The sequence below is a fragment of the Daphnia carinata genome, chromosome 3, assembly GCF_022539665.2.
Source record: "Daphnia carinata strain CSIRO-1 chromosome 3, CSIRO_AGI_Dcar_HiC_V3, whole genome shotgun sequence".
In the NCBI taxonomy this organism is placed as follows: domain Eukaryota; kingdom Metazoa; phylum Arthropoda; class Branchiopoda; order Diplostraca; family Daphniidae; genus Daphnia; species Daphnia carinata.
Window position 1 is genome coordinate 10,098,529 of NC_081333.1, and position 23,555 is coordinate 10,122,083.

General features: G+C 38.5%; 5 protein-coding genes and 2 long non-coding RNA genes across 13 annotated transcripts; 5 read left to right on the top strand and 2 right to left on the bottom strand.

The window, feature by feature from the left end:
• The first annotated feature begins 4,228 nt into the window (after positions 1 to 4,228).
• LOC130685436 (thioredoxin-related transmembrane protein 1-like) lies at positions 4,229 to 5,934 on the top strand. Its single transcript, XM_057508733.2, has 4 exons — positions 4,229 to 4,519; positions 4,635 to 4,796; positions 4,873 to 5,236; positions 5,304 to 5,934. The coding sequence occupies exons 1-4, from the start codon at positions 4,392 to 4,394 to the stop codon at positions 5,532 to 5,534; spliced, it is 885 nt and encodes a 294-aa protein (XP_057364716.1). The 5' UTR covers positions 4,229 to 4,391; the 3' UTR covers positions 5,535 to 5,934.
• An 80-nt stretch (positions 5,935 to 6,014) lies between these two features.
• On the top strand, positions 6,015 to 8,444 carry LOC130685433 (beta-TrCP-like). Its single transcript, XM_057508731.2, has 11 exons — positions 6,015 to 6,161; positions 6,239 to 6,299; positions 6,383 to 6,519; positions 6,581 to 6,718; positions 6,803 to 6,985; positions 7,063 to 7,185; positions 7,246 to 7,332; positions 7,398 to 7,681; positions 7,741 to 7,818; positions 7,892 to 8,009; positions 8,121 to 8,444. The coding sequence occupies exons 2-11, from the start codon at positions 6,260 to 6,262 to the stop codon at positions 8,277 to 8,279; spliced, it is 1,347 nt and encodes a 448-aa protein (XP_057364714.1). The 5' UTR covers positions 6,015 to 6,161; positions 6,239 to 6,259; the 3' UTR covers positions 8,280 to 8,444.
• Positions 8,445 to 8,984: 540 nt separating this feature from the next.
• Positions 8,985 to 14,116, top strand: LOC130685438 (protein transport protein Sec24A-like). 2 transcript variants are annotated; one of them, XM_057508735.2, is made up of 16 exons: positions 8,985 to 9,085; positions 9,281 to 9,637; positions 10,029 to 10,363; positions 10,453 to 10,587; positions 10,667 to 10,885; positions 10,956 to 11,082; positions 11,165 to 11,274; positions 11,351 to 11,722; positions 11,780 to 12,023; positions 12,091 to 12,423; positions 12,484 to 12,594; positions 12,665 to 12,837; positions 12,899 to 13,036; positions 13,098 to 13,295; positions 13,359 to 13,462; positions 13,530 to 14,116. In XM_057508735.2, the coding sequence occupies exons 2-16, from the start codon at positions 9,283 to 9,285 to the stop codon at positions 13,639 to 13,641; spliced, it is 3,066 nt and encodes a 1,021-aa protein (XP_057364718.1). In that variant the 5' UTR covers positions 8,985 to 9,085; positions 9,281 to 9,282; the 3' UTR covers positions 13,642 to 14,116. The 2 variants fall into 2 exon arrangements, with proteins under 2 accessions (XP_057364718.1, XP_059350407.1); XM_059494424.1 differs by lacking the exon at positions 8,985 to 9,085 and having other exon boundaries at positions 10,035 to 10,363.
• LOC130685435 (uncharacterized) lies at positions 14,097 to 15,768 on the bottom strand. Its single transcript, XM_057508732.2, has 3 exons — positions 15,611 to 15,768; positions 15,238 to 15,554; positions 14,097 to 15,156 (listed from the first exon to the last, which is right to left on the bottom strand). Exons 2-3 carry the CDS (start codon positions 15,520 to 15,522, stop codon positions 14,260 to 14,262), a joined length of 1,182 nt encoding a protein of 393 aa, XP_057364715.1. The 5' UTR covers positions 15,523 to 15,554; positions 15,611 to 15,768; the 3' UTR covers positions 14,097 to 14,259.
• A 477-nt stretch (positions 15,769 to 16,245) lies between these two features.
• Positions 16,246 to 19,053, top strand: LOC130685495 (uncharacterized). Of its 6 annotated transcripts, none has more exons than XR_009420636.1 (13): positions 16,252 to 16,308; positions 16,362 to 16,433; positions 16,492 to 16,631; positions 16,702 to 16,885; positions 16,948 to 17,047; positions 17,119 to 17,284; positions 17,386 to 17,682; positions 17,736 to 17,807; positions 17,866 to 18,005; positions 18,076 to 18,259; positions 18,322 to 18,666; positions 18,769 to 18,921; positions 18,978 to 19,053. XR_009420636.1 is itself a non-coding variant. In XM_059494447.1 (5 exons), exons 1-5 carry the CDS (start codon positions 16,281 to 16,283, stop codon positions 16,953 to 16,955), a joined length of 432 nt encoding a protein of 143 aa, XP_059350430.1. In that variant the 5' UTR covers positions 16,252 to 16,280; the 3' UTR covers positions 16,956 to 17,107. The 6 variants fall into 6 exon arrangements, 1 of the variants encoding a protein (XP_059350430.1); XR_009420637.1 differs by having other exon boundaries at positions 18,322 to 18,415; positions 18,506 to 18,666; positions 18,769 to 19,053; XR_008999609.1 differs by having other exon boundaries at positions 16,246 to 16,308; positions 18,769 to 19,053.
• A 2,602-nt stretch (positions 19,054 to 21,655) lies between these two features.
• On the bottom strand, positions 21,656 to 22,286 carry LOC130685645 (uncharacterized). Its single transcript, XR_008999638.2, has 3 exons — positions 22,222 to 22,286; positions 21,904 to 22,168; positions 21,656 to 21,833 (listed from the first exon to the last, which is right to left on the bottom strand). It is a non-coding gene; the product is annotated as an uncharacterized LOC130685645 (long non-coding RNA).
• Positions 22,287 to 22,736: 450 nt separating this feature from the next.
• LOC132087863 (uncharacterized) lies at positions 22,737 to 23,069 on the top strand. The gene is made up of 3 exons (XR_009420734.1): positions 22,737 to 22,808; positions 22,862 to 22,933; positions 22,992 to 23,069. It is a non-coding gene; the product is annotated as an uncharacterized LOC132087863 (long non-coding RNA).
• The last annotated feature ends 486 nt before the right edge of the window (positions 23,070 to 23,555 follow it).

A 23,555-nucleotide genomic window follows, 5' to 3' on the forward strand; every position in this document is an offset into this window, starting at 1 on the left:
ATATCTGCTCGCTTTCCCATTGAAATACGGGTAAATTTATGCTTTGATGATAAACTGTTTTTCATTTAATGAAAATGAAAGTCTATAGTTTTTTTTTTGGTACGAGTACTGCGAGAAATTCTCAACAAGTTTCCAGAAAAAGCTCCCATTATTTCTCTTTTCAATTTTCTCCACGTCTGATTGAATGTTACGTGATATCCTATAAGCACCATTAAATTGCACTTGTGAATGAACTGCCTCGCCTTACAAGTAGTCACTTTTAGCCTGAGCTTGTATAAGATTGTGCGGTTTCCTTGTGAAGCGGTTTGAAGAGGTTGTAACTATTCTCGGCACGAAAGAGTCACAACTCACGGCTTGGGTTTCGTGAAAAGCGGTCGATAATTTTTTTTCTCTCTGTTACATCATTGATCACCTTGATGGATAGTAAATGGTGGCCCATGAATAGCTCACACTACATCCGTTCTCATTCATTCTTTCATTCATTCATGCGTTTCAGTAGTTTTAAGACCGATGAGCGCCCAATTGGCGACAGTGTTAGCTTATTCGTCAATCCATCTCAACTGTTAGGCAGAAAAATAAACAACACGATTTATCAATTAGTCCAATTCGTTCGCAATGGCAACCAAGGGAGCTAGGAAGTAACGTGAACTAGTCACGTTTGCTGGCACTCAACGTGTGCGCTAAAAAAAAGAAAGCAAACGGTGCGACTTACTTATTTCTTGTTGTTTGTGCTTCTCGGCTATCCCCTTCGTCCATCCGTGCGAATATGAGCTAGTTGAATGAAGTAAGACTGCTCTCAACTTAAGCAATTCAGAAAATGGGTATGTTTGGACGGTAAAATAGTTTCTCACATACCGTTCTTTACAATCCGAGTTAACCCTGATACTAATAAAATTTTCCAATAATCTACTCGGGAAAATTTCTACTTGTTTTCCCGAAAACTCTTTCACCATCCCATCAGGTGGTACAATATAAATTCTGTGGCTGGTTATTTAGAAACAAAATTTTGTCAGACGGCTATTTCCATTAATAATTCCCGCAGTTAAATAGATCCTGTATCAAAAAAAGTCAGCGTCACAAACATTCTTGCCATACGATCACGTATATACGTGGAACTTTTCTTCCGAACAGATTTCATTTTGACCTCAACGTGCCCTTGTTCTTCATTCTTGCTTTACAAGAGAACTAGAAGCAACCGCATCAACTCATCTTTTAACTTTCTGAATGTGAGATACAACTAAAAAGTGAATAAAACCAATTGAAAAAAATGTCGGGCTTCACGTCGATTTATTGTCTTATGAATAAACCATAAGAAAGCCAAAGAAAAGAGAAGCATTGGATATAGCCTTATGACGATGCAAAGCTGTAGTGGGTGGATAAAAGCATTGTGAACTGTTGATATGACGACGAAAGCCTTTGGATATATAAACAGTGACCAAATGACCGTTCAGGAAACTTAATGCCGTTGTTGGATGTCGGCAGCTCGGGGAGACCCGCAATCGTCCGCCAAAACAAAACTCGCAAGACGGTAACTCAGTATTTCAAGTCACATCAGGCCTCAATATCTAGTGTTTTCTTTTGTTTTTGTTCTTTTCCTTTTTTTAGGGAAAAGATGTTGGAAAAACGACGCAGAGAAGGGTTTCAAGTGACCATTGGTCAGACATCAGCCAGTCAATCATAAGCTGCAATCTTTATGCCAAAACAAACCTTGAGAAGTAGGCCTATAGCCATGGAGAACCGTGAACTTAGTTTCCGACTCTGAAAGATTCTGCGACCCACGCTGTGCCAGAGGTTTGCGCGCGCTGATGGCTTCGCTGCCTTATGGCATTGTACACCTTTTTGGAGGAGTCGACGATGGGAGGGAGCTGTTCAACTATAAAAAGGGATCTCGGCTGAGTAAACGTGACAGACACCTTCTACCTGTGATTGGTTGTACCACTCAAATAGGGTGAACTATTTTCGATTTCGTGCAGGTTATTACATGAACTCACGTTTAACGTCGACGCGCATTACTCCTAACCGCTTCCATAATCAGGATCAGTAATTCAAGATCATCAAATCCGAATCTACTGGATAAACGGTGAGCCATATTTACATCATTTATACATATTACGTTGTCAACTGACCATTTAAATTCAAACGAGATTACGAAAGAAAAACGGGTTATCACTTTCTCTGTTTATTAAATTGAGGATAATTTCCAAAACCCAACTTGGACAGGATGCGATGCCCGTATGGTACAGGCTACAATAGAATTTGCATTTCTCCGAAAATAAAGTTCTTGTATCTAAAAATATACCTATCATAAAAAAAGAGAAAACTGCTGAATCATCTCTCAAAACATTCTCTTGGCAATAAAACCCCAACAAATACCTAGCTTTAATTTATATGAGTAGTGTAATATGGTCGATTCCTTTTTTTTTTGCCCCGACCTGACTAACAGAAGCAGGTACAAGAAAATTAGGATCGAGGGACGGGAAAAAAAATAGGTAACCTTCAACCTTAGCAAGCCACCAGTCAAAGTAAGTTTGAACAATAAGAGAAAAATGAGATAGAGCGAAAGTCGTTGGGATCGCAATTTAACTTTTCGGGGTCAATAAGAACAAAAACAAAATCTTTATGGGAATCGCCGTTGAGATCTCCTTATGCAATCACGTTCCAAAAAAAAAATTTCACTATCGTAAAAGTTTAAAGTTGAATCAAAGGCTACCGGCACCTGCATATTGAACACCAAGCAGGAAGGTTCAGGCTGCTATTTTTATACGATTTATATCTATCAGCGAAGCAGTAAATCAGACAATGCTGGAAGGAGAAAACATAGACAAAGTTGTGACATGCACCTTAAAAACAAATAGGTACGAGGGAACTCCATATCAGTTTCCACGTCTTTTTAAATCATTGAAGCAAAATGCTCGCAAAGGATAGCGGATGGAACAGTTGGTCCAAAAACGGAAAGAAAGAGCTTCGTTCGTATAAGGATGCACGTGACAGGAGACAATAATGTCTTACGTGTAAAGTCTGCCCCGAGTAAGGGATCGATGATGCAACAACACGCTATTCCTTTCGGAAAAAGCAATCGAACTAGGTTCCGTTGTTTAAAAATACCAAGCACGTGCGCATAACATTTTTATGCATGAACTTGTTTATTGCAGATGAATCCAAGCCACTTGCTTTTGGCGACGCTGGCCCTCTTCTTGACGGACGTCTTGGAAAATGTCCAGTCATCACCTACCCTAAGTAGTATCGACACATTCGACGATGTCGATATGACTCTACTACATCGAGCCATGCGACAGGGCAACGACTGCGATTCACAGGTATCAAAGAAAATCCATTCTATAAATGTTGAAAGAAACTGCTACATAATTTTCAGATGGTCATCTCATTTTATACTGTTACTTTTTTAGGAAGAAGTCCGGGAGCTATGTCAACGTTGCGCAAAGGTGACGAGATCTACCGTGGCGTATCCTCTCTGTTGTCAGCCGCGAGAGAACCCAAGAATTTGGTGTATGAAATTTTTGGCTTTTGGGATCAGCAAATAATCTAGACACGCAATCAAGAACGACCATAATGACACTTCTTCGAAAAACTAACAACTACATTCCTTTAAAACTTTCTCAGATGATCTCAAAATCGGCTCATTCCCCGCTATTTATCCCGAATCGAAGGATGTTGTAAGCACATTTATTGTATGTATAGTTCCAGTGATGTTTCCAGACAATAAATGTATGTACTGAGCATTACAAATACACACTATTAGCGAATGGAAAAAAAATAATGTGTTTCTAAAACAACGCTTTATGTGAATCTTGGAGATGGGCTTGGAAACACACAAGCGACCACCGGCTTGCTGCGAAGCAACAGGTAGAACCAAACCTTGTGCTGGAGGTTGGTTTCATTTGGATGCAATATATACAGTATATATATATAGGATTTCCAAAAGGCAAAACCATCAATGGCGTGAGAACTTCCTTGTACTTGGGCTTACCAATGGTCGCTTGGCATTTAATTGGAAGCCATTGCTGCATGTCTTTCCGGTCACCCAAGTGTTACGACCAGTTTTCCCTTTTCGTTTGCCCACATCACTTCCTAACTACACGGATACAGCTGCGTCCTTGGTTGTCTGGAAGACTTCGAAAAGTAATCTTCGTGCGTATCTCATTGCGTTAAATAACTTTGCTTACAACTAATAAACTAGCAAAGAAAATTCTTCGTTTATTTTGAATTTCTAAATTAATAGTTAATAAAGTCAAAATATTGCGCGTGAAAAGAAACAAGTTTCTTACGATTTGGCACCCCCTCTGAAATTGCAGCTGACAGCAAACAACGATAAAATCCGACGTCTTGGCTGTCCACCTAATTCTGACTTGCAACCACGTAGCTGAAAGAAAATGACGCAAATTCGAAATGTTTGCTTCATCGCTTCCATACTGTTTGCAATCGCTAGCTGTGCAACGTTGAAAGTGTTGGACGAGCAAAACTGGGACCAAATGCTAACTGGTGAATGGATGGTTGAATTGTGAGTGCCCTCGTTAAACCTTGCTTGTTTATTTACGCTTCTACAAATTACAACTCGTAATCGTTGTTCATTGAGATGTTTTCATAGTAATTTTTTTACATTGAAATTATTCAAGCTATGCCCCATGGTGTCCAGCATGCCGAGCCCTGGAACCCGTCTGGGAAGAATTTGCATCTTGGAGTGACGATTTAGGAATCAAAGTTGGACATGTTGATGTTACCACCTCTCCTGGTCTGAGTGGTCGCTTCATGGTTACAGCTTTACCCACGATATACCAGTAAATCTCATTTGACCTATCTATCTAATTCTTAAAATTACTTGTTTGAATTCTCACATTCACATTCCTATATTAGTGTAAAAAATGGAGTCTTTCGGCAATATCGTGGAACAAGAGACAAGGATGAGTTCATTAGTTTTGTTGAAGAAAAAAAATGGGAACAAGTTGAACCTATCCCTAGTTGGAAATCACCATCTTCCATTCAAATGTCTGTTGTTTCTGGATTCTTCAAGCTTTCCATGATGCTGAGAAACATTCATACGCAAATCACAGAAGAGCATGGAATTCCGTATTGGGGATCTTATTTGCTCTTTGCTCTCGCTACCATCATTGTTGGTGCTGTTCTAGGACTCGTTCTAGTTTTTCTCATCGACTGCTTTTATCCAGCGAAGGTTACTGCAAAACGAGTGGAATCCAAATCCGCGAAATCAGAACAAAATGTAAGTTTCTTAAAGCATTCTGCCTTATTGCTTGCAAGAATTATAAGTAAAGTGTTTATTTTTGTAGGATGAGGATGCTGAAGATGACGATGACATAGTAGACGAAAATAGTCAATCAGAGGGAAAGGATGGTGATGAATTCAGCCAGTCGGAGCAAGAAGAAGATGAGAAGGAAAAAACTTCAGAAGAAAAAGAAACAACGAACGTTAAAAATAACGAAGAAAACCAGGCTGCTGAGGATGGTCCTTCTCCTTCCAGTCCTGACATTCGAAAGAGACGCAGCCGGAAAGCGGACTAGCTAATTACTAGCTGCACCAAATAACTAACATGATATTTCTATTTTCCCAAATGTTGTTGAAAGAGTGCATGGGGATATGAGCGATATTTTTCTCAACTTTGCCTGGCTTGTTGCCTTCCTTGTTAAATAACCTAAGTGATAGGAAATTGGGAGCTGTAAACATCTTAAGAGCGTTTTTGTTAAAAATTTCATCTAAAGTCTCTCAACGAGAACGCACACTCGGAAAGGGAAGCAGTCTATCTAATCTCAAAGCCTTTCTTCACTTCTTCATAATTTGTATTTTTCAGTTCTCGCGCTGGGCTTAGGCATTCCAAATTTTCTTTTGTATGATGTGTCTTGCTGCCCAGTAGAGTTAATTGTCATTGACAGAAGTGGTACTAATACATTGAAAGTGAAATTATTTGTGGGGAAAAAAGACGGATTAGTATTTTTTAATCCACATATTTCAGGATTGATTTACTAATGTCGGATTTTTATTTTTCAGGTTACCTATTGGGAAAAAGTCTTACCGTCCAATTACTACGCTGTGGTTTAAAACATCTTAAGTATTCAAGGACGAATTTAGCACCGGTTATGGGCAGCCAATCTTCATTCAGTTCTTGGGCCCAATAACCACTTGATATGGAGGTCAGTTACATACTTAAGTCTTTACTGAATAGATCTTGTACGCATATACATCACGTCGGTCGTCTCGAAACGAACAGGTTCATCTTTAAAGCTTTGTAATGGAACCTGCCCAACATGATTTCCTCGAAATGTTTACAAGTGAGATTATTTGTAAAATCATTCTTTTTGCAAATCTAAAACAATTGATAGTACATTATGTACCTAAAAATGTTTTTCTCTAGGCTCTGGAGTACCTGAAATTGCCGAGCACATCTTGAGCTACTTAGATTGTGATGATCTAAAAAATGCAGAAAGAGTTCGTAAGTTATGGTATCATGTGATTAGCGATGGAAAAATTTGGAATCGTTGTCTTGAAAAGGTCTCTAATAATAGCTTTGATTTTTTACGCAACTTCTCAAATCTTAATTATTTTTTAAAAGATGCTTCACAATCCTACTTTATGGAACATGTATCGTCGCTTTGATGCACCTCTGAGTAAGCCTCATCCCATGGACATTCAAATCAGAGACCAAAGTTTTTTCAAGATGGCATGTCATACCGTAATGCGTTACCACCAGGTTAGGAAGATCACTTGAAACACGGTGGTCATGTACCATACAGAAAATTAACAGCGTGATTAATATTACACCTCTATCTTATAGCGGCTCCTTTACAACTGGATGACGGGTGCGCAGCAAGAAGAATCTCACGAAATTTATGTTTGCGGAACAACGGTTTCTTTCGATATGAATTCACAATACCTTGTAATAGGACAGCCTGATGGGAAAATACTTGTTCGAATGAGGGAAGATGTGGCACTTGAACCACAGAGTCATAAAATACAGGTATACGATTAAAAGTTTTATTATAAGATGGAAAAGAGATACGAATTCCTGTAAAATAAATCTTCTTGCCAATTTAGGAGCTAAAATTGGAAGGATCGCAATCAGGAATTCGTTGCATTCGGCTAAACGAGGAGAACATTCTAGTCTGCGGAGGAGCACAAGGTGTAGTTCAAATTTGGGACGTCTCCCGGGGAACACTTGTGAGTAATAATGAAATTTTTGCTAATTTAATAGCATTTAGTTATTTGTTCAATTTATAGGTTAAGCGATTTACTGAAAAACACGCCGACAGTATAGAACACGTGCAATTTGATAACAGAGTCGTAATAACAGGCTCCAGTATGCAGGTATTCATACTATACTTACATTTTTTTAAACATTTTGTGTGATCTCTGTCACTTATTCCCTCAAGGAAGCCGATCAGGGCCGCGTGACCATCTGGGATATAGGAAACTTGCCCCAAGTTTCGTTAAGAGGAGAAATTTTATTCCCATTGCAAAAAATTTTTGGTTTAGCATTAGATGACAAACATATTGTTGTCCTAGTCGGTCAAGCACCCCTTTTTGAAATCCAAATCCGACTCAGGCACCATTCTTTGATTCTTGTACATTCCATGCACTATCGTTCACATGCATTCAGTGGATTTCACTGCCATGTTGGGTTTGTTGCTGCAGGTTCAGATGATGGGAAAATAAGGTAATCGTTTTACGTTTCTAACATTAAGGTCAATTTTTCAAAATGTTTTTGTATTGTAGAATATGGGATGTTGGAACAGGGAAGTGCAAGCGAATTTTACTCCGACCGTCACATGATACTGGCCCATTCTGGTTGAGGTATTGAAAAAACTTGCATATGATTCAGTGGTGGTACGTGATACTATAACCAAAAACTGTTGCATAATTCTAGATTCAATTCTAAGTTTTTGGTCACAAATAATTCAGGAGGAATCAGCATATGGAATTTTAAAGAAGCCGTCAATCCGCTTTTACATCCTTGCATGAAGCTCCACTGTTGCTCCTTCCGGGTAAGGTTTCTTCAAAATGTCCCCATGTAAAGTTGAGCTTGTTTAACACGACCACTTCCCAGCTTATTCCATGTTTCTGACGTGATCCATATATATTTTTTTTTAATACAGGCTTGCTCAAGTTCACAGTCAGATCAGTGGCATTTCCAGATGGACGCTTTTGAGATTGTTAGATTCGAGCATCAAGGTGATGCCGGAATGTTACCCGACCTTCCAGGTAGGTATAGAGGGAAAAGCTTCATCATTCGACACCAATTTCTCGTCCAATAGTGTTAGTGCGACAATTCTCCTATTTAAGAGAGATCGTCGTTAAAGAAATTTTTTAGAATCTTTTTCAAAAGATTATGATTTGACTTTGTATTGCATGGGAGTATCTGCGTTCATTATTATTCTAACAGTTGGCTCGTTGTAGTACTGATACTATTTTCCTTACTTTGCATTATGTTAGGAATTTTAATACACTCGATTAAGTGCCAATACCGTTTTAGTCATTTAGGGAAAACGTGTAACCTTATATTGCCGATTCAAGTTTATAGCAAAATACCTCATACACGGAAGCTTAGTTCTACATTTTACTGGGAAACCTCTGCTTTAACAGGTTCCTATTTCAGTATACGTTGAACCCTAATTAAATTTCCCTTAAGTAACGTTCATACATGATTTGATTATCTAGCCGTCGTTGATCTTATGACGAATGAACTTGTAAAGAGATTTGAAATTAATATTGATGCAGCAAACTAGGTTGTTTGACTTTGCAAGGTTGCCAGTCGTTTCATAGTATGAATGAACGCGTATTTTTCGGGCATTTCCACGTCGACAACTAAAATACTAAAAATATAAAAATCCTTATAGAAGACTTACTATACGTATTTTAAAATGAAATGTTTCCTTAAATATTGTTTTGCCCAGATTACGAAGCATTTTCGTAAAAAATTTATTAAATTTTTTCTAATTATGACTTGGGCAATGTTGGCTTTTTAGTCTACTGTCAAGTTGCAGAAACAGGATTTTGGTACTTTTGGTATGCTATCTTCTAGTCCATGAATTGGGTCATCTTTGATCGAACTAACCGGAAAGTATGACCCTAATTGGAATACCTTAGAAGTTGTATGTTATAATTTAAGAGTAAAGTTTTATTAGTGTACTAAAGGTCGTATTTTGACGTTTTCCAAAGAAAACTACCTTCTAAATGGTTTACACTGTGGACTGTAGTGACTGAGATACAGTTTTTTTTCTAACTTCATTAATAACTGAGTTTATTTTTTTCTTAGCAATGGCTTCCCAGCCTCCTGTTCAATATAATGTGATGTCGCCAGCAAGGCCTAATGTGACAGGAACTTCCCAACCACCCATACTTCAACGTCCAATAGCAAGTAATGGGATTGGACAACCATCAACTGGTTCTCGATTTCCCGTGCCTGCAACATCAAATTCTGTTCCTGTGTTAGCCAACACAAATTCACAGTGGGCTAGACCCCCTGTTTCAAGCCAGTTTGCACCAAGTCTGATGAGTCAACCCAGTTTTACAGCAGGAGGTCAACAACAGTATAACCCAGCAATTCCTGGACAAAACTCACCAAGGCCTGTGTTGGAAACTCTGAGCTCAAGACCTCCCAGCAGTTCTTCAGGTATCTACTTTTGTGTCTGCATATTTTATTTAAAGAATGAAACTGCAAGAAAGAACAAAATTGTGGTGTAATATTACCTCCATTAATTTGTCACACTTAAAGGTACAATTTTTGTTATTGAATTTCTTAGTTCATTTTCCCATAAACTTTTTTTAAAATGGACATTCAGTTCAGAAATTGGTCAATTTGTGCTTGTGCCAAATAACAGGATGTACTTGTTTTGAATCTAGTTTTAAAAATTTTGCATTTTTTACTTCTGTTTTTCGTTTTCTGATAGAAAACTGATGAACAAGGTGTATCCACTACTTTTATCTGTCTTCTAAAGACATAGTTAGTTCTTTAAGGTAAATCAACAAAGATTATTCTTTAAGTTAACAATTTTCTGTCTTAGCTTTAGGTCCCCCTTTGAACAGTTATCAAAGTGGTCAGTCCAACATTAATGGAAACTTGGGCCCTCCATTGGCGAATGGTGTGAGAACCCCAACAGCTTATTCCGATGTTAACTACTCTGCCCCTGCGTCCAGCAGCATGGGATACTGCTCACCTGTAGGACCTCAATATGCTTCACAAAATTTCATGCCGCCCCAGTTACACCCTGGAACAGGCCCTCCGATGGGGAGACCAGCTGGGCCCCCCGTACCTCAGCAACAGTATAATACTGGATATCCAAGTTACTCATCAGCATCTGGTCAATTACCACCAATTTCTGGTATTCACACTCAGCAGGTTGTTAAAAACAAAAGTAGTTTTTTTTTCAAATTTCCTCTCCGACCAATTAAGTGACAGAGTAGTAACTAACCATATTACTTCCGCAGCTAAGTTATCCTGCTGCACCTGTGTTACCTAATGCTCCAGTCAACCAGTTTCCAAATTTTAATTCAACTATGGACAAGATGACGTCGCAAATGAACAGCATGTCTGTAACTCAAACAGGATTTGACAAAATTTGGGTAGGTTTTCGGTTCTGCATTAATGCCACGTTAGCTTCCTGTTGAATATTAACTTACCGACATTTATTTTTTGCTGAAGGGCCACGAAAACGTGGATTTACTCCAAGTGCGAAATATTTTGCCAGCTCAAGGTGTGGAAACTCCTCGTATCCGCCTTAGACAAGAACATTTAAATAATGTACATTGCAGCCACGACATCTTTCGCTGTACTTTGACGAAAATTCCTGAAACGAATTCCATTTTGCAAAAATCTCGTCTCCCACTGGGAGTGTTGATACATCCCTTCAAAGATTTGACGGTAAACAATTAAGAACCCTATGTCGAAATCTACGTTAAATACTAACAGGTTTCATTTTGCCCTCTTTCAGCAATTGCCTGTAATACAGTGTCAAACTATCGTTCGCTGCCGATCTTGTCGGACGTACATCAATCCTTTCGTTTATTTTGTGGATCAGCGGCGATGGAAATGCAATTTGTGCTTCCGAGTGAACGACTGTAAGAATAATTCAACGTTATAATCCAAGTTAATAGGCATTTCGGCTAAGCATACCTAAATCATTATTTGTCTGGTGGCTAGTGCCTGATGAGTTCCAATACGATCCGATGAGCAACAGTTACGGCGATCCTACACGCCGCCCTGAAATAAAAAATGCTACTATTGAATTTATAGCTCCAGCTGAATACATGGTACGTGGCACAAAAATTCTGTTCTATTCTATGTTCCATGCATAAACGATCTTCTTGTGGTTTCTGTTTAACTTAGCTTCGACCTCCCCAGCCTCCTGTTTATCTTTATCTTTTGGATGTCAGTCACGTAGCAGTTGAAACGGGCTATTTGAAGCTTTTTTGTGATGTTCTTTTGGAAGAGCTGGAAAAAATTCCAGGGGATAGCAGAACGCAGATTGGTTTCATAACGTTTGCCAGCAGCGTTCAGTTCTATAATCTCGCGGAGAACTTAAATCAACCACACCAATTGGTTGTGTCGGATATCGAGGATATCTTTCTACCATGTCCTAACGATTTGTTGGTAAATTTAAATGAAAGTAAGAGGCTGGTCATTGAACTCTTAGAACAACTCCCTGTTAAATTCAACAACACAGCGGAGTGCAGTAGTGCCTTGGGGGCTGCTTTACAGGTATTTTTGTTTGACAAAATTGTATTAAACGCTGTCTTATAATCGTTTAAAAAATAGGCTGCATATAAGATGGTAAGTCCCACTGGCGGTCGTATTACGGTATTCCAAGCATCGTTACCTAATATTGGTCCGGGAGCCCTAAAGCCGAGGGAAGACCCGAATCAGCGAGCAGCCAAAGATGTGCCTAACTTGAATGCGGCCACGGATTTCTATAAAAAATTTGCTCTCGATTGTTCTGGTCAGCAAGTGGCAGTAGACCTGTTTTTGCTGGGTGGTCAATATATGGATATTGCTTCACTCTGTGAGTATTACCTAACTGGTGTTTTTATTTGCATCAATCTAATGTTTTTTCTTCTTGGCCTTCACAGCGTGTGCGTCAAAATTCTCTGGTGGATGTATGTATCATTTCCCGAGCTTCCACTACGTCCACAACTTGCCACAGGTTGAACGGTTGGAACATTCTTTGCGTCGGTATCTAACGCGCAAGATTGGCTTTGAATCCGTGATGCGTATTCGCTGTACTCATGGCCTATCAATCCATACTTTCCACGGAAATTTTTTTGTGCGTTCGACTGATTTATTATCTCTGCCAAATATTAACCCGGACGCAGGATTTGGTCTACAAGTTTCAATTGACGAAAATTTAAGCGAAGTCCAAAACATATGCTTTCAGGCAGCACTTCTTTACACTTCAAGCAAAGGTAACGTTTCATTACTTCAAATTTTATTCACTCTAATGAACCCTACCATGTTCGGAATAGGTGAGAGACGTATACGAGTACACACGATGTGTTTGCCGATCGCCAGCACGGTTGCAGACGTCATTCAGTCGGCAGATCAGCAGTGCATTGTCGGGTTATTAGCTAAAATGGGTAAACTGCCCTTCATATATTTTTAAATGATTTCGTTATCGTAATTCAATGGAAATTTTCACTTTTCTAGCCGTCGACCGTTCGCTGCATTCGAGTATCAGTGACGCGCGAGATGCCATTGTCAATGTTTGTGTAGACGTTTTATCAGCCTATAAAGCAACCATGAGCTCTGCAACATCAGGACTGTACGCACCTTCCAACCTAAGGTTGTTGCCTCTATATTTGGCGGCTCTATTGAAATCGGTTTGTTTTGTTTGAAACTACGTTTGCAGAAAGCTTTACGTCCATTTTTTTTAACACGTAGGTTGCCTTCAGAACTGGGCAAAGCACACGACTGGATGACCGAGTCTTTGCCATGAACCAGCTGAAAGTATTGCCTTTATCTCAACTAATTCTGTCCGTTTACCCGGATCTGTATGCAATTCACAATTTGCACGATCAAGTAAACCAGGAATTCCGCATGTCAGTCTAAATTTGAAATAAAATAAAAAAATTTCGGACAGGGAGCCATAAGTCAAGGAGAGATGGTGATACCTCAACCTGGGCGTTTACATCTTTCTGCGGAAATGGTCGATTCGTCTGGGGCATATCTACTTGACACTGGGGATGTCATTTACCTATATGTCGGCCGCAATGTTCATCCAGCTTTCGTAGAAAATGTACTTGGTTCATCGAATTTCCAATCTTTGCCAGAGCAAATGGTGAGATTACTGTATGTGGAATAGTAGGCTAGATATTTTTTTCTTAACTTGCATTTTTCGCAGTTCGAGTTGCCTGAACTAGAAACGGCTGAATCAGAAAGGCTAAGGAACTTTTTGATTCATTTGCAAAATCAGAGACCGTATCCAGCTGTGCTACAGCTCATCAGGTACAATTCTTTTGATGAGTCAACTTTTAGTGGAACTCCGCACAATGTGGTTTATCTTTTCTTTCAGGGAAGACAGTCAAATTCGTCACCTCTTCTCGAGTCATCTTGTCGACGGTCGGACGGAGTCCTCGCTTTCGTACTACGAATTCTTGCAGCATCTAAAGAATCAGATAAAATAACCTCACAATAAAATAATTCTTCAATATCGCACTTTTCTAATTTCGGTTTTAGCCAACGAGGTATGTGATTGGTGTTTGTTAATTTGGCATTTCCGAACCAATCCATACATGGGGACAAGTAATAACTGTGTTTGCATACCTTGGGCCGTCTTTTTGTACAACTGTAGCATTAGATCAAGCCAATTGTAAGAGGGAATTTTGCGCCACGCAAAAGTGCTGCTGATTGTTTGCGTTTGTTTTGGAATAAGTTTCGTTGGGATTCTTTCCAAAATATTTTATAATACCAAAACTGGATTGTTGACTCTTTTGAGCAAAATTCACTCTTCATTCCCATTTCCCTGTTGCATCCAAAACCTGTATGAGTGGTTTGTCTATTAGGATGTCATCTTATAGCAAAAATAATCGAATTCTATACACAATTGTAAAGAAAACCCTACCAATTTGCTCTGTCAAATAAACATTGTATTATCAGTTATCACAGTATTTTGTCTACTGTTTTATCTGTGCCATTTAGACCAATTTACAAGGAGATGGCATCAGCTCATCTATAAGGTGTGCAATTACGCATCACCCAGTGCTTTTGTCGTTGGTGAACTGCCGAAAATTGATCTATCGGCATCATCTCCTCCTTGTAGATTCGGCATATCTTTCTAGCCAAGTAGCGAATTCGCCCAAGTCTGGCAAAGGTACCACAGATGATTTTTCTTTGATGTGGAGAGCCCATTTTCCCCGCAAATCTTCAGATATCTTGTTCACTAAACCAGAGAGTTCCAGAGCAGCGAAACTATGAATCTCGTTTGCACAACCCACCGCCTTCAAAATTGCTAAAATGTGTTGTACTTTTTCGGATAAGTCGCCAAGCGAAGACTGTAGATTGTTCGAGTCGATTGGAACCAATTTCCTAAGCCCTTCAAAGCACGAGCGAACCACTAGTAAAGGGTGTCCATAGTGGTTACTGAGATGAGTGAGCAGCTTGCGATAGCGGCCAGGGTGGCTAAAATGCGACACAAATTTTTGGCGGAGTTCAGGTGAAAGAAGTTCTTCCAAGTAGATCATCCGCAGTGTATCGTTGGGCATTGCATCGTGGATCCATGTCTTGAAGCGTTGTATGAAAAAAGGCCAGTCCATGGGGTTGCCGGTAAACGGCTCCAAGCCAACGTGAGGCGGCCAGGAAGATTGATCGCCAACGCACCAGTCCCAACAACAGAATGAATTACTGGAAGTCGGGGACGGTGGCAACACTCGTTCATCCAGTGAAAATTCAGCTGAAGAAGGCAGCTGAGCGATCCAGGAATCTGGAAGCGAACACGGTTGACAGTGGGGAATGGAAGGAATGGACGCTGAGGAAGACAGTGTGGAATTCGTTTTGCTAAGACAATATCGTTCTTCTCGATTTTGCTGCTCTAGCTGTTGGAAGTGATCCATCCGCTGAATTTCTCGACGAGTTTTCTCTAGTTCTTGGTGTCTTTTTTCGGATTCCGGACTGCGTCTATTACCTAAAGTTCCTCTTTCGCCCTATGTTTGAGTATGTTAATTTCCATATTTGAAGTTATGGATGCCGTTTTTGGTTATATGGACTAATTGATTAAATTTTACCTTGACAGCATGACTGCTTTCTAAGTACTGTGACATTTGACTGGTGCTGCTCGATCGCCGGAGACAGCCAAACAACTCTTGCTTTCCCTCATCAGAAGCTGCCTTCGTTTGCATGTGATGTTGAACCTTAGAAGTTGTTCGAGTGAACCGTACTTTGGCTGTTTGCCGGTAAAAATGGGAGCAACCAGAATCGTTTTCAGATTCACTGCCAGTCGAATCGTACGATTCTTCACATGCAGAATAACGATAGCCGGTACCTTTACCATTAGAGTGTACTGACGACATGGCAACTGAAACCACGTGGTGGCCTTGGGCGACTGTGAAAATTGACAAATTGTTCTGGATGTTACATTTAAGCCACAAAAATTCTTACCTGAAACGTGATGAAATTTATAGAACAAGATAGTGGATAACTAAACTGTGGCACAATCGAGAAAAATTATTGGCGTCGCTTTAAAGTTCAACGACGTCTCGTGTTTCACTGTGACTCGTGACTGCCGTGCGAGTTGTGAACTGTGAAGCACAGGGCCGAGTAGTACTAATAGCAATGTGGTGGACCCTAAATCAACCCATTTTTAAAATCGAGGGTGTGGTAGTGAATCAAATGAGGTACAATATCGTGCAACAAACGAAATCGCGCGCTCAGCCTTGTTCACTTTTGATATACGTTTCGTGTGACTGCAAAGATCATGTGAGCTATCTATAAAACCCTTACTGCCAACAAAACCTTACTCTCTCAGTAAAGGCACACTATAAGTACCTTGACAAAAATAAAAGTATGCCATTAACCGAACATACATTGAAATTTCTTTATATTGCTATGGCAATCCGTTTTATATGGCAATCCGTTTTACATTTAAAAAAAAAAAAATGTCGAAAAAAAAAAAAAAAATCGCACTTTTTTCTTTTTTTCCGACACGTAGCCATCTACCGCTCAGACTCATTATTACTGGCGTAGGCAATTTCAGTCCATTGGATGCCATTCGCAGTTAGTTCAGTAGCGTGGCTGGAGAACAAAGCGTGGCTGGAGGAACAATTGAAAAATGGATAAGATAATACAACAAAAGGATGGTAAGTATAAACATTATTATATTGGTTTTCAATTATTAATTATTGTTTATTAGATCAAATTATGAAGCTGCAGGCCCAATTATTGGAACAACACAAAATATTAGATAACAGCAAAGCTAAGGATGGTAAGGCCTAATACGTAATGATTCTATTTATTTGCTTTTATTCATTTGTGTTTTGTAGCTCAAATTTTGAGTCTACAAGCTCAGCTAGGGGAGAAGAACAAATTGGAACGGAACAGTTTCCAAACAGTGAAGGAGGTTTTTCCAAACTCATCCCTAACTGAACGTGAGGATGAATTGGCATTAGGCGAACACAGTCAGGTACCTAAACTTTTCAAATAAGAATTCAAAATAAGTATAGAATTTTAACAAGCAATGATTTATTGTTTAGTTATTCAGTCCACCATCAGACAGTGCGTTAAATTTAAATTCTGTTAGTGCTGCACTAAAAGAATTGTTCGTAATCAGTCCATGCAGCGATGGAACTGAACAATTGTGGGACCGTATTTGGGCTGAAAATGGGTGTGGTACGGAAACCCAGAAATGGCACGAGTTCAACCTAAAACATGGATTAGGTACTTCCCGGTTCTTTGTCTATCGAAAAAGTATTTTGAATGCTATTATTTTGCATTCACAGAATTTTAGCGGGGGATCAAGTCAAATATGGAAGTGTTACAGGATGGAAGAGTCAGCCTGTAGTTGAAAAAACACAGAGTGCATTACCGTTAAGGTGTGAGGTAAAGTAATAGAGTGATGCAAGTTGTCTAATGAGAAGTACCATATTGTGTTAATGAATCTGGTACAACAGCAATCCTTTATAGTTCTGTCACAGCTAGAAGCCTCAAATAATTCTGCTTCTCTTGCTAAAGAACAACTTGTCCTTTACGTTCACAGTGTTGGTGAAACTGGGTACTTAAATGGCCCTAAGATTTTGCTGCCGTTGCAGAGATGAACATCATACATGGACTCTTTAGGTATGAAAGGAATTTTCTTCAAATAATTTTGAATTTATGGCAAAGCATTTCTCCTGCTTTTTGCCAACCATGTCTAATCTAAAAAAAAAATTATCCAATAGGAAAGGATTTTCAGCATACTGGGAACACAACTATCAACAATGCAACATTCTACGCGTGCTATTTTATCATTCAAGAGCCTTATACAATGATTTTCATCTGCAATTTGTATGGCCTTTCCCAAGCTTCTGCCAGAAGTTGAATCTATAAGTCATGTAAGTCACATGAGCAACAATTGAGATGCTTAATGGTGTTGTTTTTCTTTTCTCAGCATAGGTTAATAGTAACGTGGATGGAGAGAATAACGCGTGGCTGGAGGAACAATTGAAAAATGGATAAGATAATACAACAAAAGGATGGTAAGTATAAACATTATTATATTGGTTTTCAATTATTAATTATTGTTTATTAGATCAAATTATGAAGCTGCAGGCCCAATTATTGGAACAACACAAAATATTAGATAACAGCAAAGCTAAGGATGGTAAGGGCTTATACGTAATGATTCTATTTATTTGCTTTTATTCATTTGTGTTTTGTAGCTCAAATTTTGAGTCTACAAGCTCAGCTAGGGGAAAAGAACAAATTGGAATGGAACAGTTTCCAAACAGTGAAGGAGGTTTTTCCAAACTCATCCCTAACTGAACATGAGGATGAATTGGCATTAGGCGAACACAGTCAGGTACCTAAACTTTTCAAATAAGAATTCAAAATAAGTATAGAATTTTAACAAACAATTATTTATTGCTTAGTTATTCAGTCTACCACCTGACAGTGTGTTAAAGTTAAATTCTGTTAGTGCTGCACTAAAAGAATTGTTAGTAATAAGTCAATGCAGCGAAGGAATTGAACAATTGTGGGATCGTATTTGGGCTGAAAATAGGTGTGGTACGGAAACCCAGAAATAGCATGAGTTCAACATAAAACATGAATTAGGTACTTTTCGGTTTTTTGTCTATCGAAACAGTATTTTTAATGCTATTATTTTGCATTCACAGAATTCTAGTGGGGAATCAAGTCAAGTCTAGAAGTGTTACAGGATGGAAGAGTGAGCCTACAGTTGAAAAACACTGAAAGTGCATTACCATTAAGGTATGAGGTAAAGTAATAGAGTATGCAAATTGTCTAATGAGAAGTACCATCTTGTGTGAATGAATCCTGTGTAACAGCAATCCTTTATAGTTCTGTTATAGCTAGAAGCCTCAAATAATTCTGCTTCTCTTGCTAAAGAACAACTTGTCCTTTACACTCAGAGTGTTGGTGAAGCTGGGTACTTAAATGGCCCTAAAGATGTTTCACTTCACTGGCATTGCAGCGATGAACATCATACATGGACTCTTTAGGTATGAAAGGATTTTTCTTCAAAAATTTTGAATTTATGATGAAGAATTTCTCCTCCTTTTTGCCAACCAGGTCTTATCTACAAAAAAAAATTTATCCAATAGGAAAGGATTTTCAGCATACTGGGAACACAACTATCAACAATGCAACATTCTAGGGGTGTTATTTTATCCTTCAAGAGCCTTATACAATGATTTTTATCTACAATTTGTATGGCCTTTCCCGAGCTTCTGCCAGAAGTTGAATCTATGAGTCATGTAAGTCACATGAGCAACAATTGAGATGCTTAATGGTGTTGTTTTTCTTTTCTCAGTGTAGGTTAATAGTAACATTGGATCTGAAAAAATTCTTGGTTGGGGCATGACACTGAATAAATTGTAATGATTGGATGGATGACATGATATTTCTATACTTCATTCGGATTCCCGAGACGGTATTTGATATTTAAAAAATTGAAGTGCATATCTGGGCTCCCTTCCTTTCCGTAGCCCCGTTTCCCCTTGACTCGTAATAAGCCCGTAGGGGGTCATGCCCCTACTGTACGGTATATATAAAAATAACATATACCGAGGTTTGGAGGGCTCTGGCCGGAAAGGGGACGTGGGGGTCCGCTTAGTCCGATGATGTGTTCACGGAGGGCGACGTGGCTATCCACAAATCCGAACTAAAGGTTAATCGCTCCAGTAAAAATGTTCCATATCTTCGGCTCTTCTTCCGGCTTCTCTTAGCCAATCACCGGGTAATCTCCCCGGTGGGTCAACAAGGCAGTGTCTCCCCCTGTCTGGGTTGACGGCAACTTTTGAAAGGGCTATTGTGCCTTTTTAAAGTTGCAAAAATAATTGTAATGTGCAGAGAATTGTCAATAAAATTTTTTTTATAAAATATTTTTTGCAAAATTCGTTTCTTTCATTGTCTGTATTCGCTGTGTTCACACGTTACACTTTTTATATTTAGGTTGCTTAATTCACCTTTATTGTTTTTGTCACCTTTGATGGTAAGCATTGTTTCCATTGGTTTATCGTTTATCTGTAACTATTATTTATTACACTCTTTGAATTGTTCAACTTAGATTCAAGGAACAATCTGGATATTTTATAAAGTAATTTTGTATTTTGTTTTACTCGTATGGGAACCGATCCCCAGACATTGAGCGTGCGACGCCGATGCTCTAACATTGAGCCACGAGATATATCTAAATTTTTTATTATCGCATATCATATGTTATCGTCTAGGATGTTTATGCAGTCTTTCACAACTATATGTTTATCTTTCTATTGCTTCCATAAGGTTCTTAGCTCTGTGGTAGAGCTTTTATCTGCGATACCTGTTACCCTGGGTTCAAACCTCAGTAGATGTGTAAAAATGAAGTAGAATATTGTACAAGAGTATGTTGCAGAATTGCATTTCAGTTTTATTCTAAGTGTAAATGCAAGTCCACAAGTGACTAGAAAAAAAAGCCAACTTAAAATCATATGATTCGTGGCTCATTGGTAGAGCATCGGCGAGGTATGCCGAACATCCAGGGTTCGATCCCTGGATAATAATAGAATGCTTACAGATAAACGATAAACCAATACCCGTCACCTTACCATCAAATGTGACAAAAACAAATAAAGCAAAGCCAAAAAAAAAATTGATAAATGTAATGTGTGAACAAAGCTAACACAGACAATGAAAGAAACGAATTTTGCAAAAAATATTTTATAAAAAAAATTTTATTGACAATTCTCTTCACATTACAATTATTTTTGCAACTTTAAAAAGGCACAATAGCCCTTTCAAAAGTTGCCGTCAACCCAGGCAGGGGGAGACACTGCCTTGTTGACCCACCGGGGAGATCACCCGGTGATTGGCTAAGAGAAGCCGGAAGAAGAGCTGAAGATTTGGAACATTTTTACAGGAGCGATTAACCTTTAGTTCGGATTTGTGGGCAGCCACATCACCCTCCGTGAACACATCATCGGACGAAGCGGCACCCCACGTCCCCTTTCCGGCCAGAGCCCTCCAAACCTCGGTATATGTTGTTTTTATATATACCGTACAGTAGGGCATGACCCCCTACGGGCTTATTATGAGTCAAGGGGAAACGGGGCTTCAGAAAAGAAGGGAGCCCAGATATGCACTTCAATTTTTTAAATATCAAATACCGTCTGGGGAATCCGAATTAAGTATAGCAATGTCATGTCATCCATCCAATCAATACAATTTATTCAGTGTCTTGCCCCAACCAAGAATCTTTTCAGATCCAATGTTACTATTAACCTATATTGAGAAAAGAAAAACAACACCGTTAAACACATCAATTGTTGATCATGGAACTTACATGACTCATAGATTCAACTTCTGGTGGAAGCTTGGGAAGGACATACAAATTGCAGATTAACTTCATTGTATAAGGCTCTTGAATGATAAACTAGCACCTGTAGAATGTTGCATTGTTGATAGTTGTGTTCCCAGTACATGAAAATCCTTTCCTATTGGATAAAATTTTTTTTTGTAGATAAGACCTGGTTGGCAAAAAGGAGGAGAAATTCTTCGTCATAAATTCAAAATTATTTGAAGAAAAATCCTTTCATACCTAAAGAGTCCATGTATGATGTTCATCTCTGCAATAGCAGCAAAATTAAAACATCTTTAGGGCCATTTAAGTACCCAGTTTCCCCAACACTCTGAACGTAAAGGACAAGTTGTTCTTTAGACAGAGAAGCAGAATTATTTGAGGCTTCTAGCTGTGACAGAACTATAAAGGATTGCTGTTGTACTGGATTCATTAACACAAGATGGTACTTCTCATTAGGCAATTTGCATTACTCTATTAATTTACCTCACACCTTACGGTAATGCACTCTCAGTGTTTTTTCATCTGTAGGCTCACTCTTCCATCCTGTAACACTTCCAGACTTGATTTGATCCCCGTTAAAATCTGTGAATGCAAAATAATAGCATTAAAAATACTTTTTCGATAGACAAAAAACCGAAAAGTACCTAATCCATGTTTCATGTTGAACTTGTGCCATTTCTGGGTTTCTGTACCACACCCATTTTCGGCCCAAATACGTTCCCACAATTGTTCAGTTCCTTCACTGCATGAGCTTATTACTAACGATTCTTTTAGTGCAGCACTAACAGAATTTAAATTTAACACACTGTCATGTGGTGGACTGAATAACTAAGCAATAAATAATTGTTTGTTAAAATTCTATACTTATTTTGAATTCTTATTTGAAAACTTTAGGTACCTGGCTGTGTTCACCTAATGCCAACTCATCCTCACGTTCAGTTAGAGATGAGTTTTGAAAAACCTCCTTCACTGTTTGGAAACTGTTCCGTTCCAATTTGTTCTTTTCCCTAGCTGAGCTTGAAGACTCAAAATTTGAGCTACAAAACACGAATGAATAAAAGCAAATAAATAGAATCATTACGTGTTAGGCCTACGATCCTTAGCTTTGTTATCTAATATTTTGTGTTGTTCCAATAACTGGGCCTGCAGCTTCATAATTTGATCTAATAAACAATAATTAATAATTGAAAACCAATATAATAATGTTTATACTTACCATTTTTTTGTTTTATTATCTTATCCATTTTTCAATTGTTCCTCCAGCCACGCGTTGTTCTCCAGTCACGCTACTCAATTAACTGCTAATGGGATACAATTAACTCAAATTGCTTACATTCCTGTAATAACGAAACCGACTGATAGATGGCTACGGGTAGAAAAAAGAGAAAAAAGTGCGATTTTTTTTTTTTTTCCGCCTTTTTTTTTTTTTTTTTATGTAAAACGGATTGCCATAATTGCCATAGTTTTACACAAAAAAAAAAAATATTTCGCCAAAAAAAAAAAAAAAAATTACACTTTTTTCTTTTTTTCGATCCGTAGCCAGCTACCGGTCAGAATCGTTATTACTATGGCAATCCGTTTTACACAAAAAAAAAAAAAAATTTCGCCAAAAAAAAAAAAAAAATCACACTTTTTTATTTTTTTCCGACACGTAGCCATCTACCGCTCAGACTCGTTATTACTGGCGTAGGCAATTTCAGTCCATTGGATGCCATTCGCAGTTAGTTCAGTAGCGTGGATGGAGAATAACTCGTGAATGGAGGAACAAATGAAAAATGGATAAGATAATACAACAAAAGGATGGTAAGTATAAACATTATTATATTGGTTTTCAATTATTAATTATTGTTTATTAGATCAAATTATGAAGCTGCAGGCCCAATTATTGGAACAACACAAAATATTAGATAACAGCAAATCTAAGGATGGTAAGGGCTTATACGTAATGATTCTATTTATTTGCTTTTATTCATTTGTGTTTTGTAGCTCAAATTTTGAGTGTACAAGCTCAGCTAGGGGAAAAGAACAAATTGGAATGGAACAGTTTCCAAACAGTGAAGGAGGTTTTCCAAACTCATCCCTAACTGAACATGAGGATGAATTGGCATTAGGCGAACACAGTCAGGTACCTAAACTTTTCAAATAAGAATTCAAAATAAGTATAGAATTTTAAAAAACAATTATTTATTGTTTAGTTATTAGTCTACCACCTGACAGTGTGTTAAAGTTAAATTCTGTTAGTGCTGCACTAAAAGAATGGTTAGTAATAAGTCCATGCAGCGAAGGAAGTGAACAATTGTGGGACCGTATTTGGGCTGAAAATGGGTGTGGTACGGAAACCCAGAAATAGCACGAGTTCAACATAAAACATGAATTAGGTACTTTTCGGTTTTTTGTCTGTCGGAAAAATATTTTTAATGCTATTATTTTGCATTCACAGATTTTAACGGGGATCAAATCAAGTCTGGAAGTGTTACAGGATGGAAGAGTGAGCCTACAGATGAAAAAACACTGAGAGTGCATTACCGTAAAGTGTGAGGTAAATTAATA

Coding starts and splice junctions, on each gene's coding strand:
- LOC130685433 (XM_057508731.2), top strand. CDS start 6,260: ATGGAACCTGCCCAACATGATTTCCTCGAAATGTTTACAA. Junction 6,986..7,062: donor CACAGAGTCATAAAATACAG/GTATACGATTAA, acceptor TTGCCAATTTAG/GAGCTAAAATTGGAAGGATC. Junction 7,682..7,740: donor TCAGATGATGGGAAAATAAG/GTAATCGTTTTA, acceptor TTTGTATTGTAG/AATATGGGATGTTGGAACAG.
- LOC130685438 (XM_057508735.2), top strand. CDS start 9,283: ATGGCTTCCCAGCCTCCTGTTCAATATAATGTGATGTCGCCAGCAAGG. Junction 12,024..12,090: donor TATGGATATTGCTTCACTCT/GTGAGTATTACC, acceptor TGGCCTTCACAG/CGTGTGCGTCAAAATTCTCT. Junction 13,296..13,358: donor AATCTTTGCCAGAGCAAATG/GTGAGATTACTG, acceptor CATTTTTCGCAG/TTCGAGTTGCCTGAACTAGA.
- LOC130685436 (XM_057508733.2), top strand. CDS start 4,392: ATGACGCAAATTCGAAATGTTTGCTTCATCGCTTCCATACTGTTTGCA. Junction 4,520..4,634: donor GGTGAATGGATGGTTGAATT/GTGAGTGCCCTC, acceptor AAATTATTCAAG/CTATGCCCCATGGTGTCCAG. Junction 4,797..4,872: donor GCTTTACCCACGATATACCA/GTAAATCTCATT, acceptor TTCCTATATTAG/TGTAAAAAATGGAGTCTTTC.
- LOC130685435 (XM_057508732.2), bottom strand. CDS start 15,522: ATGTCGTCAGTACACTCTAATGGTAAAGGTACCGGCTATCGTTATTCT. Junction 15,157..15,237: donor AAAGCAGTCATGCTGTCAAG/GTAAAATTTAAT, acceptor ACTCAAACATAG/GGCGAAAGAGGAACTTTAGG.
- LOC130685495 (XM_059494447.1), top strand. CDS start 16,281: ATGGATAAGATAATACAACAAAAGGATG. Junction 16,434..16,491: donor TAACAGCAAAGCTAAGGATG/GTAAGGCCTAAT, acceptor TGTGTTTTGTAG/CTCAAATTTTGAGTCTACAA. Junction 16,632..16,701: donor CATTAGGCGAACACAGTCAG/GTACCTAAACTT, acceptor TTTATTGTTTAG/TTATTCAGTCCACCATCAGA.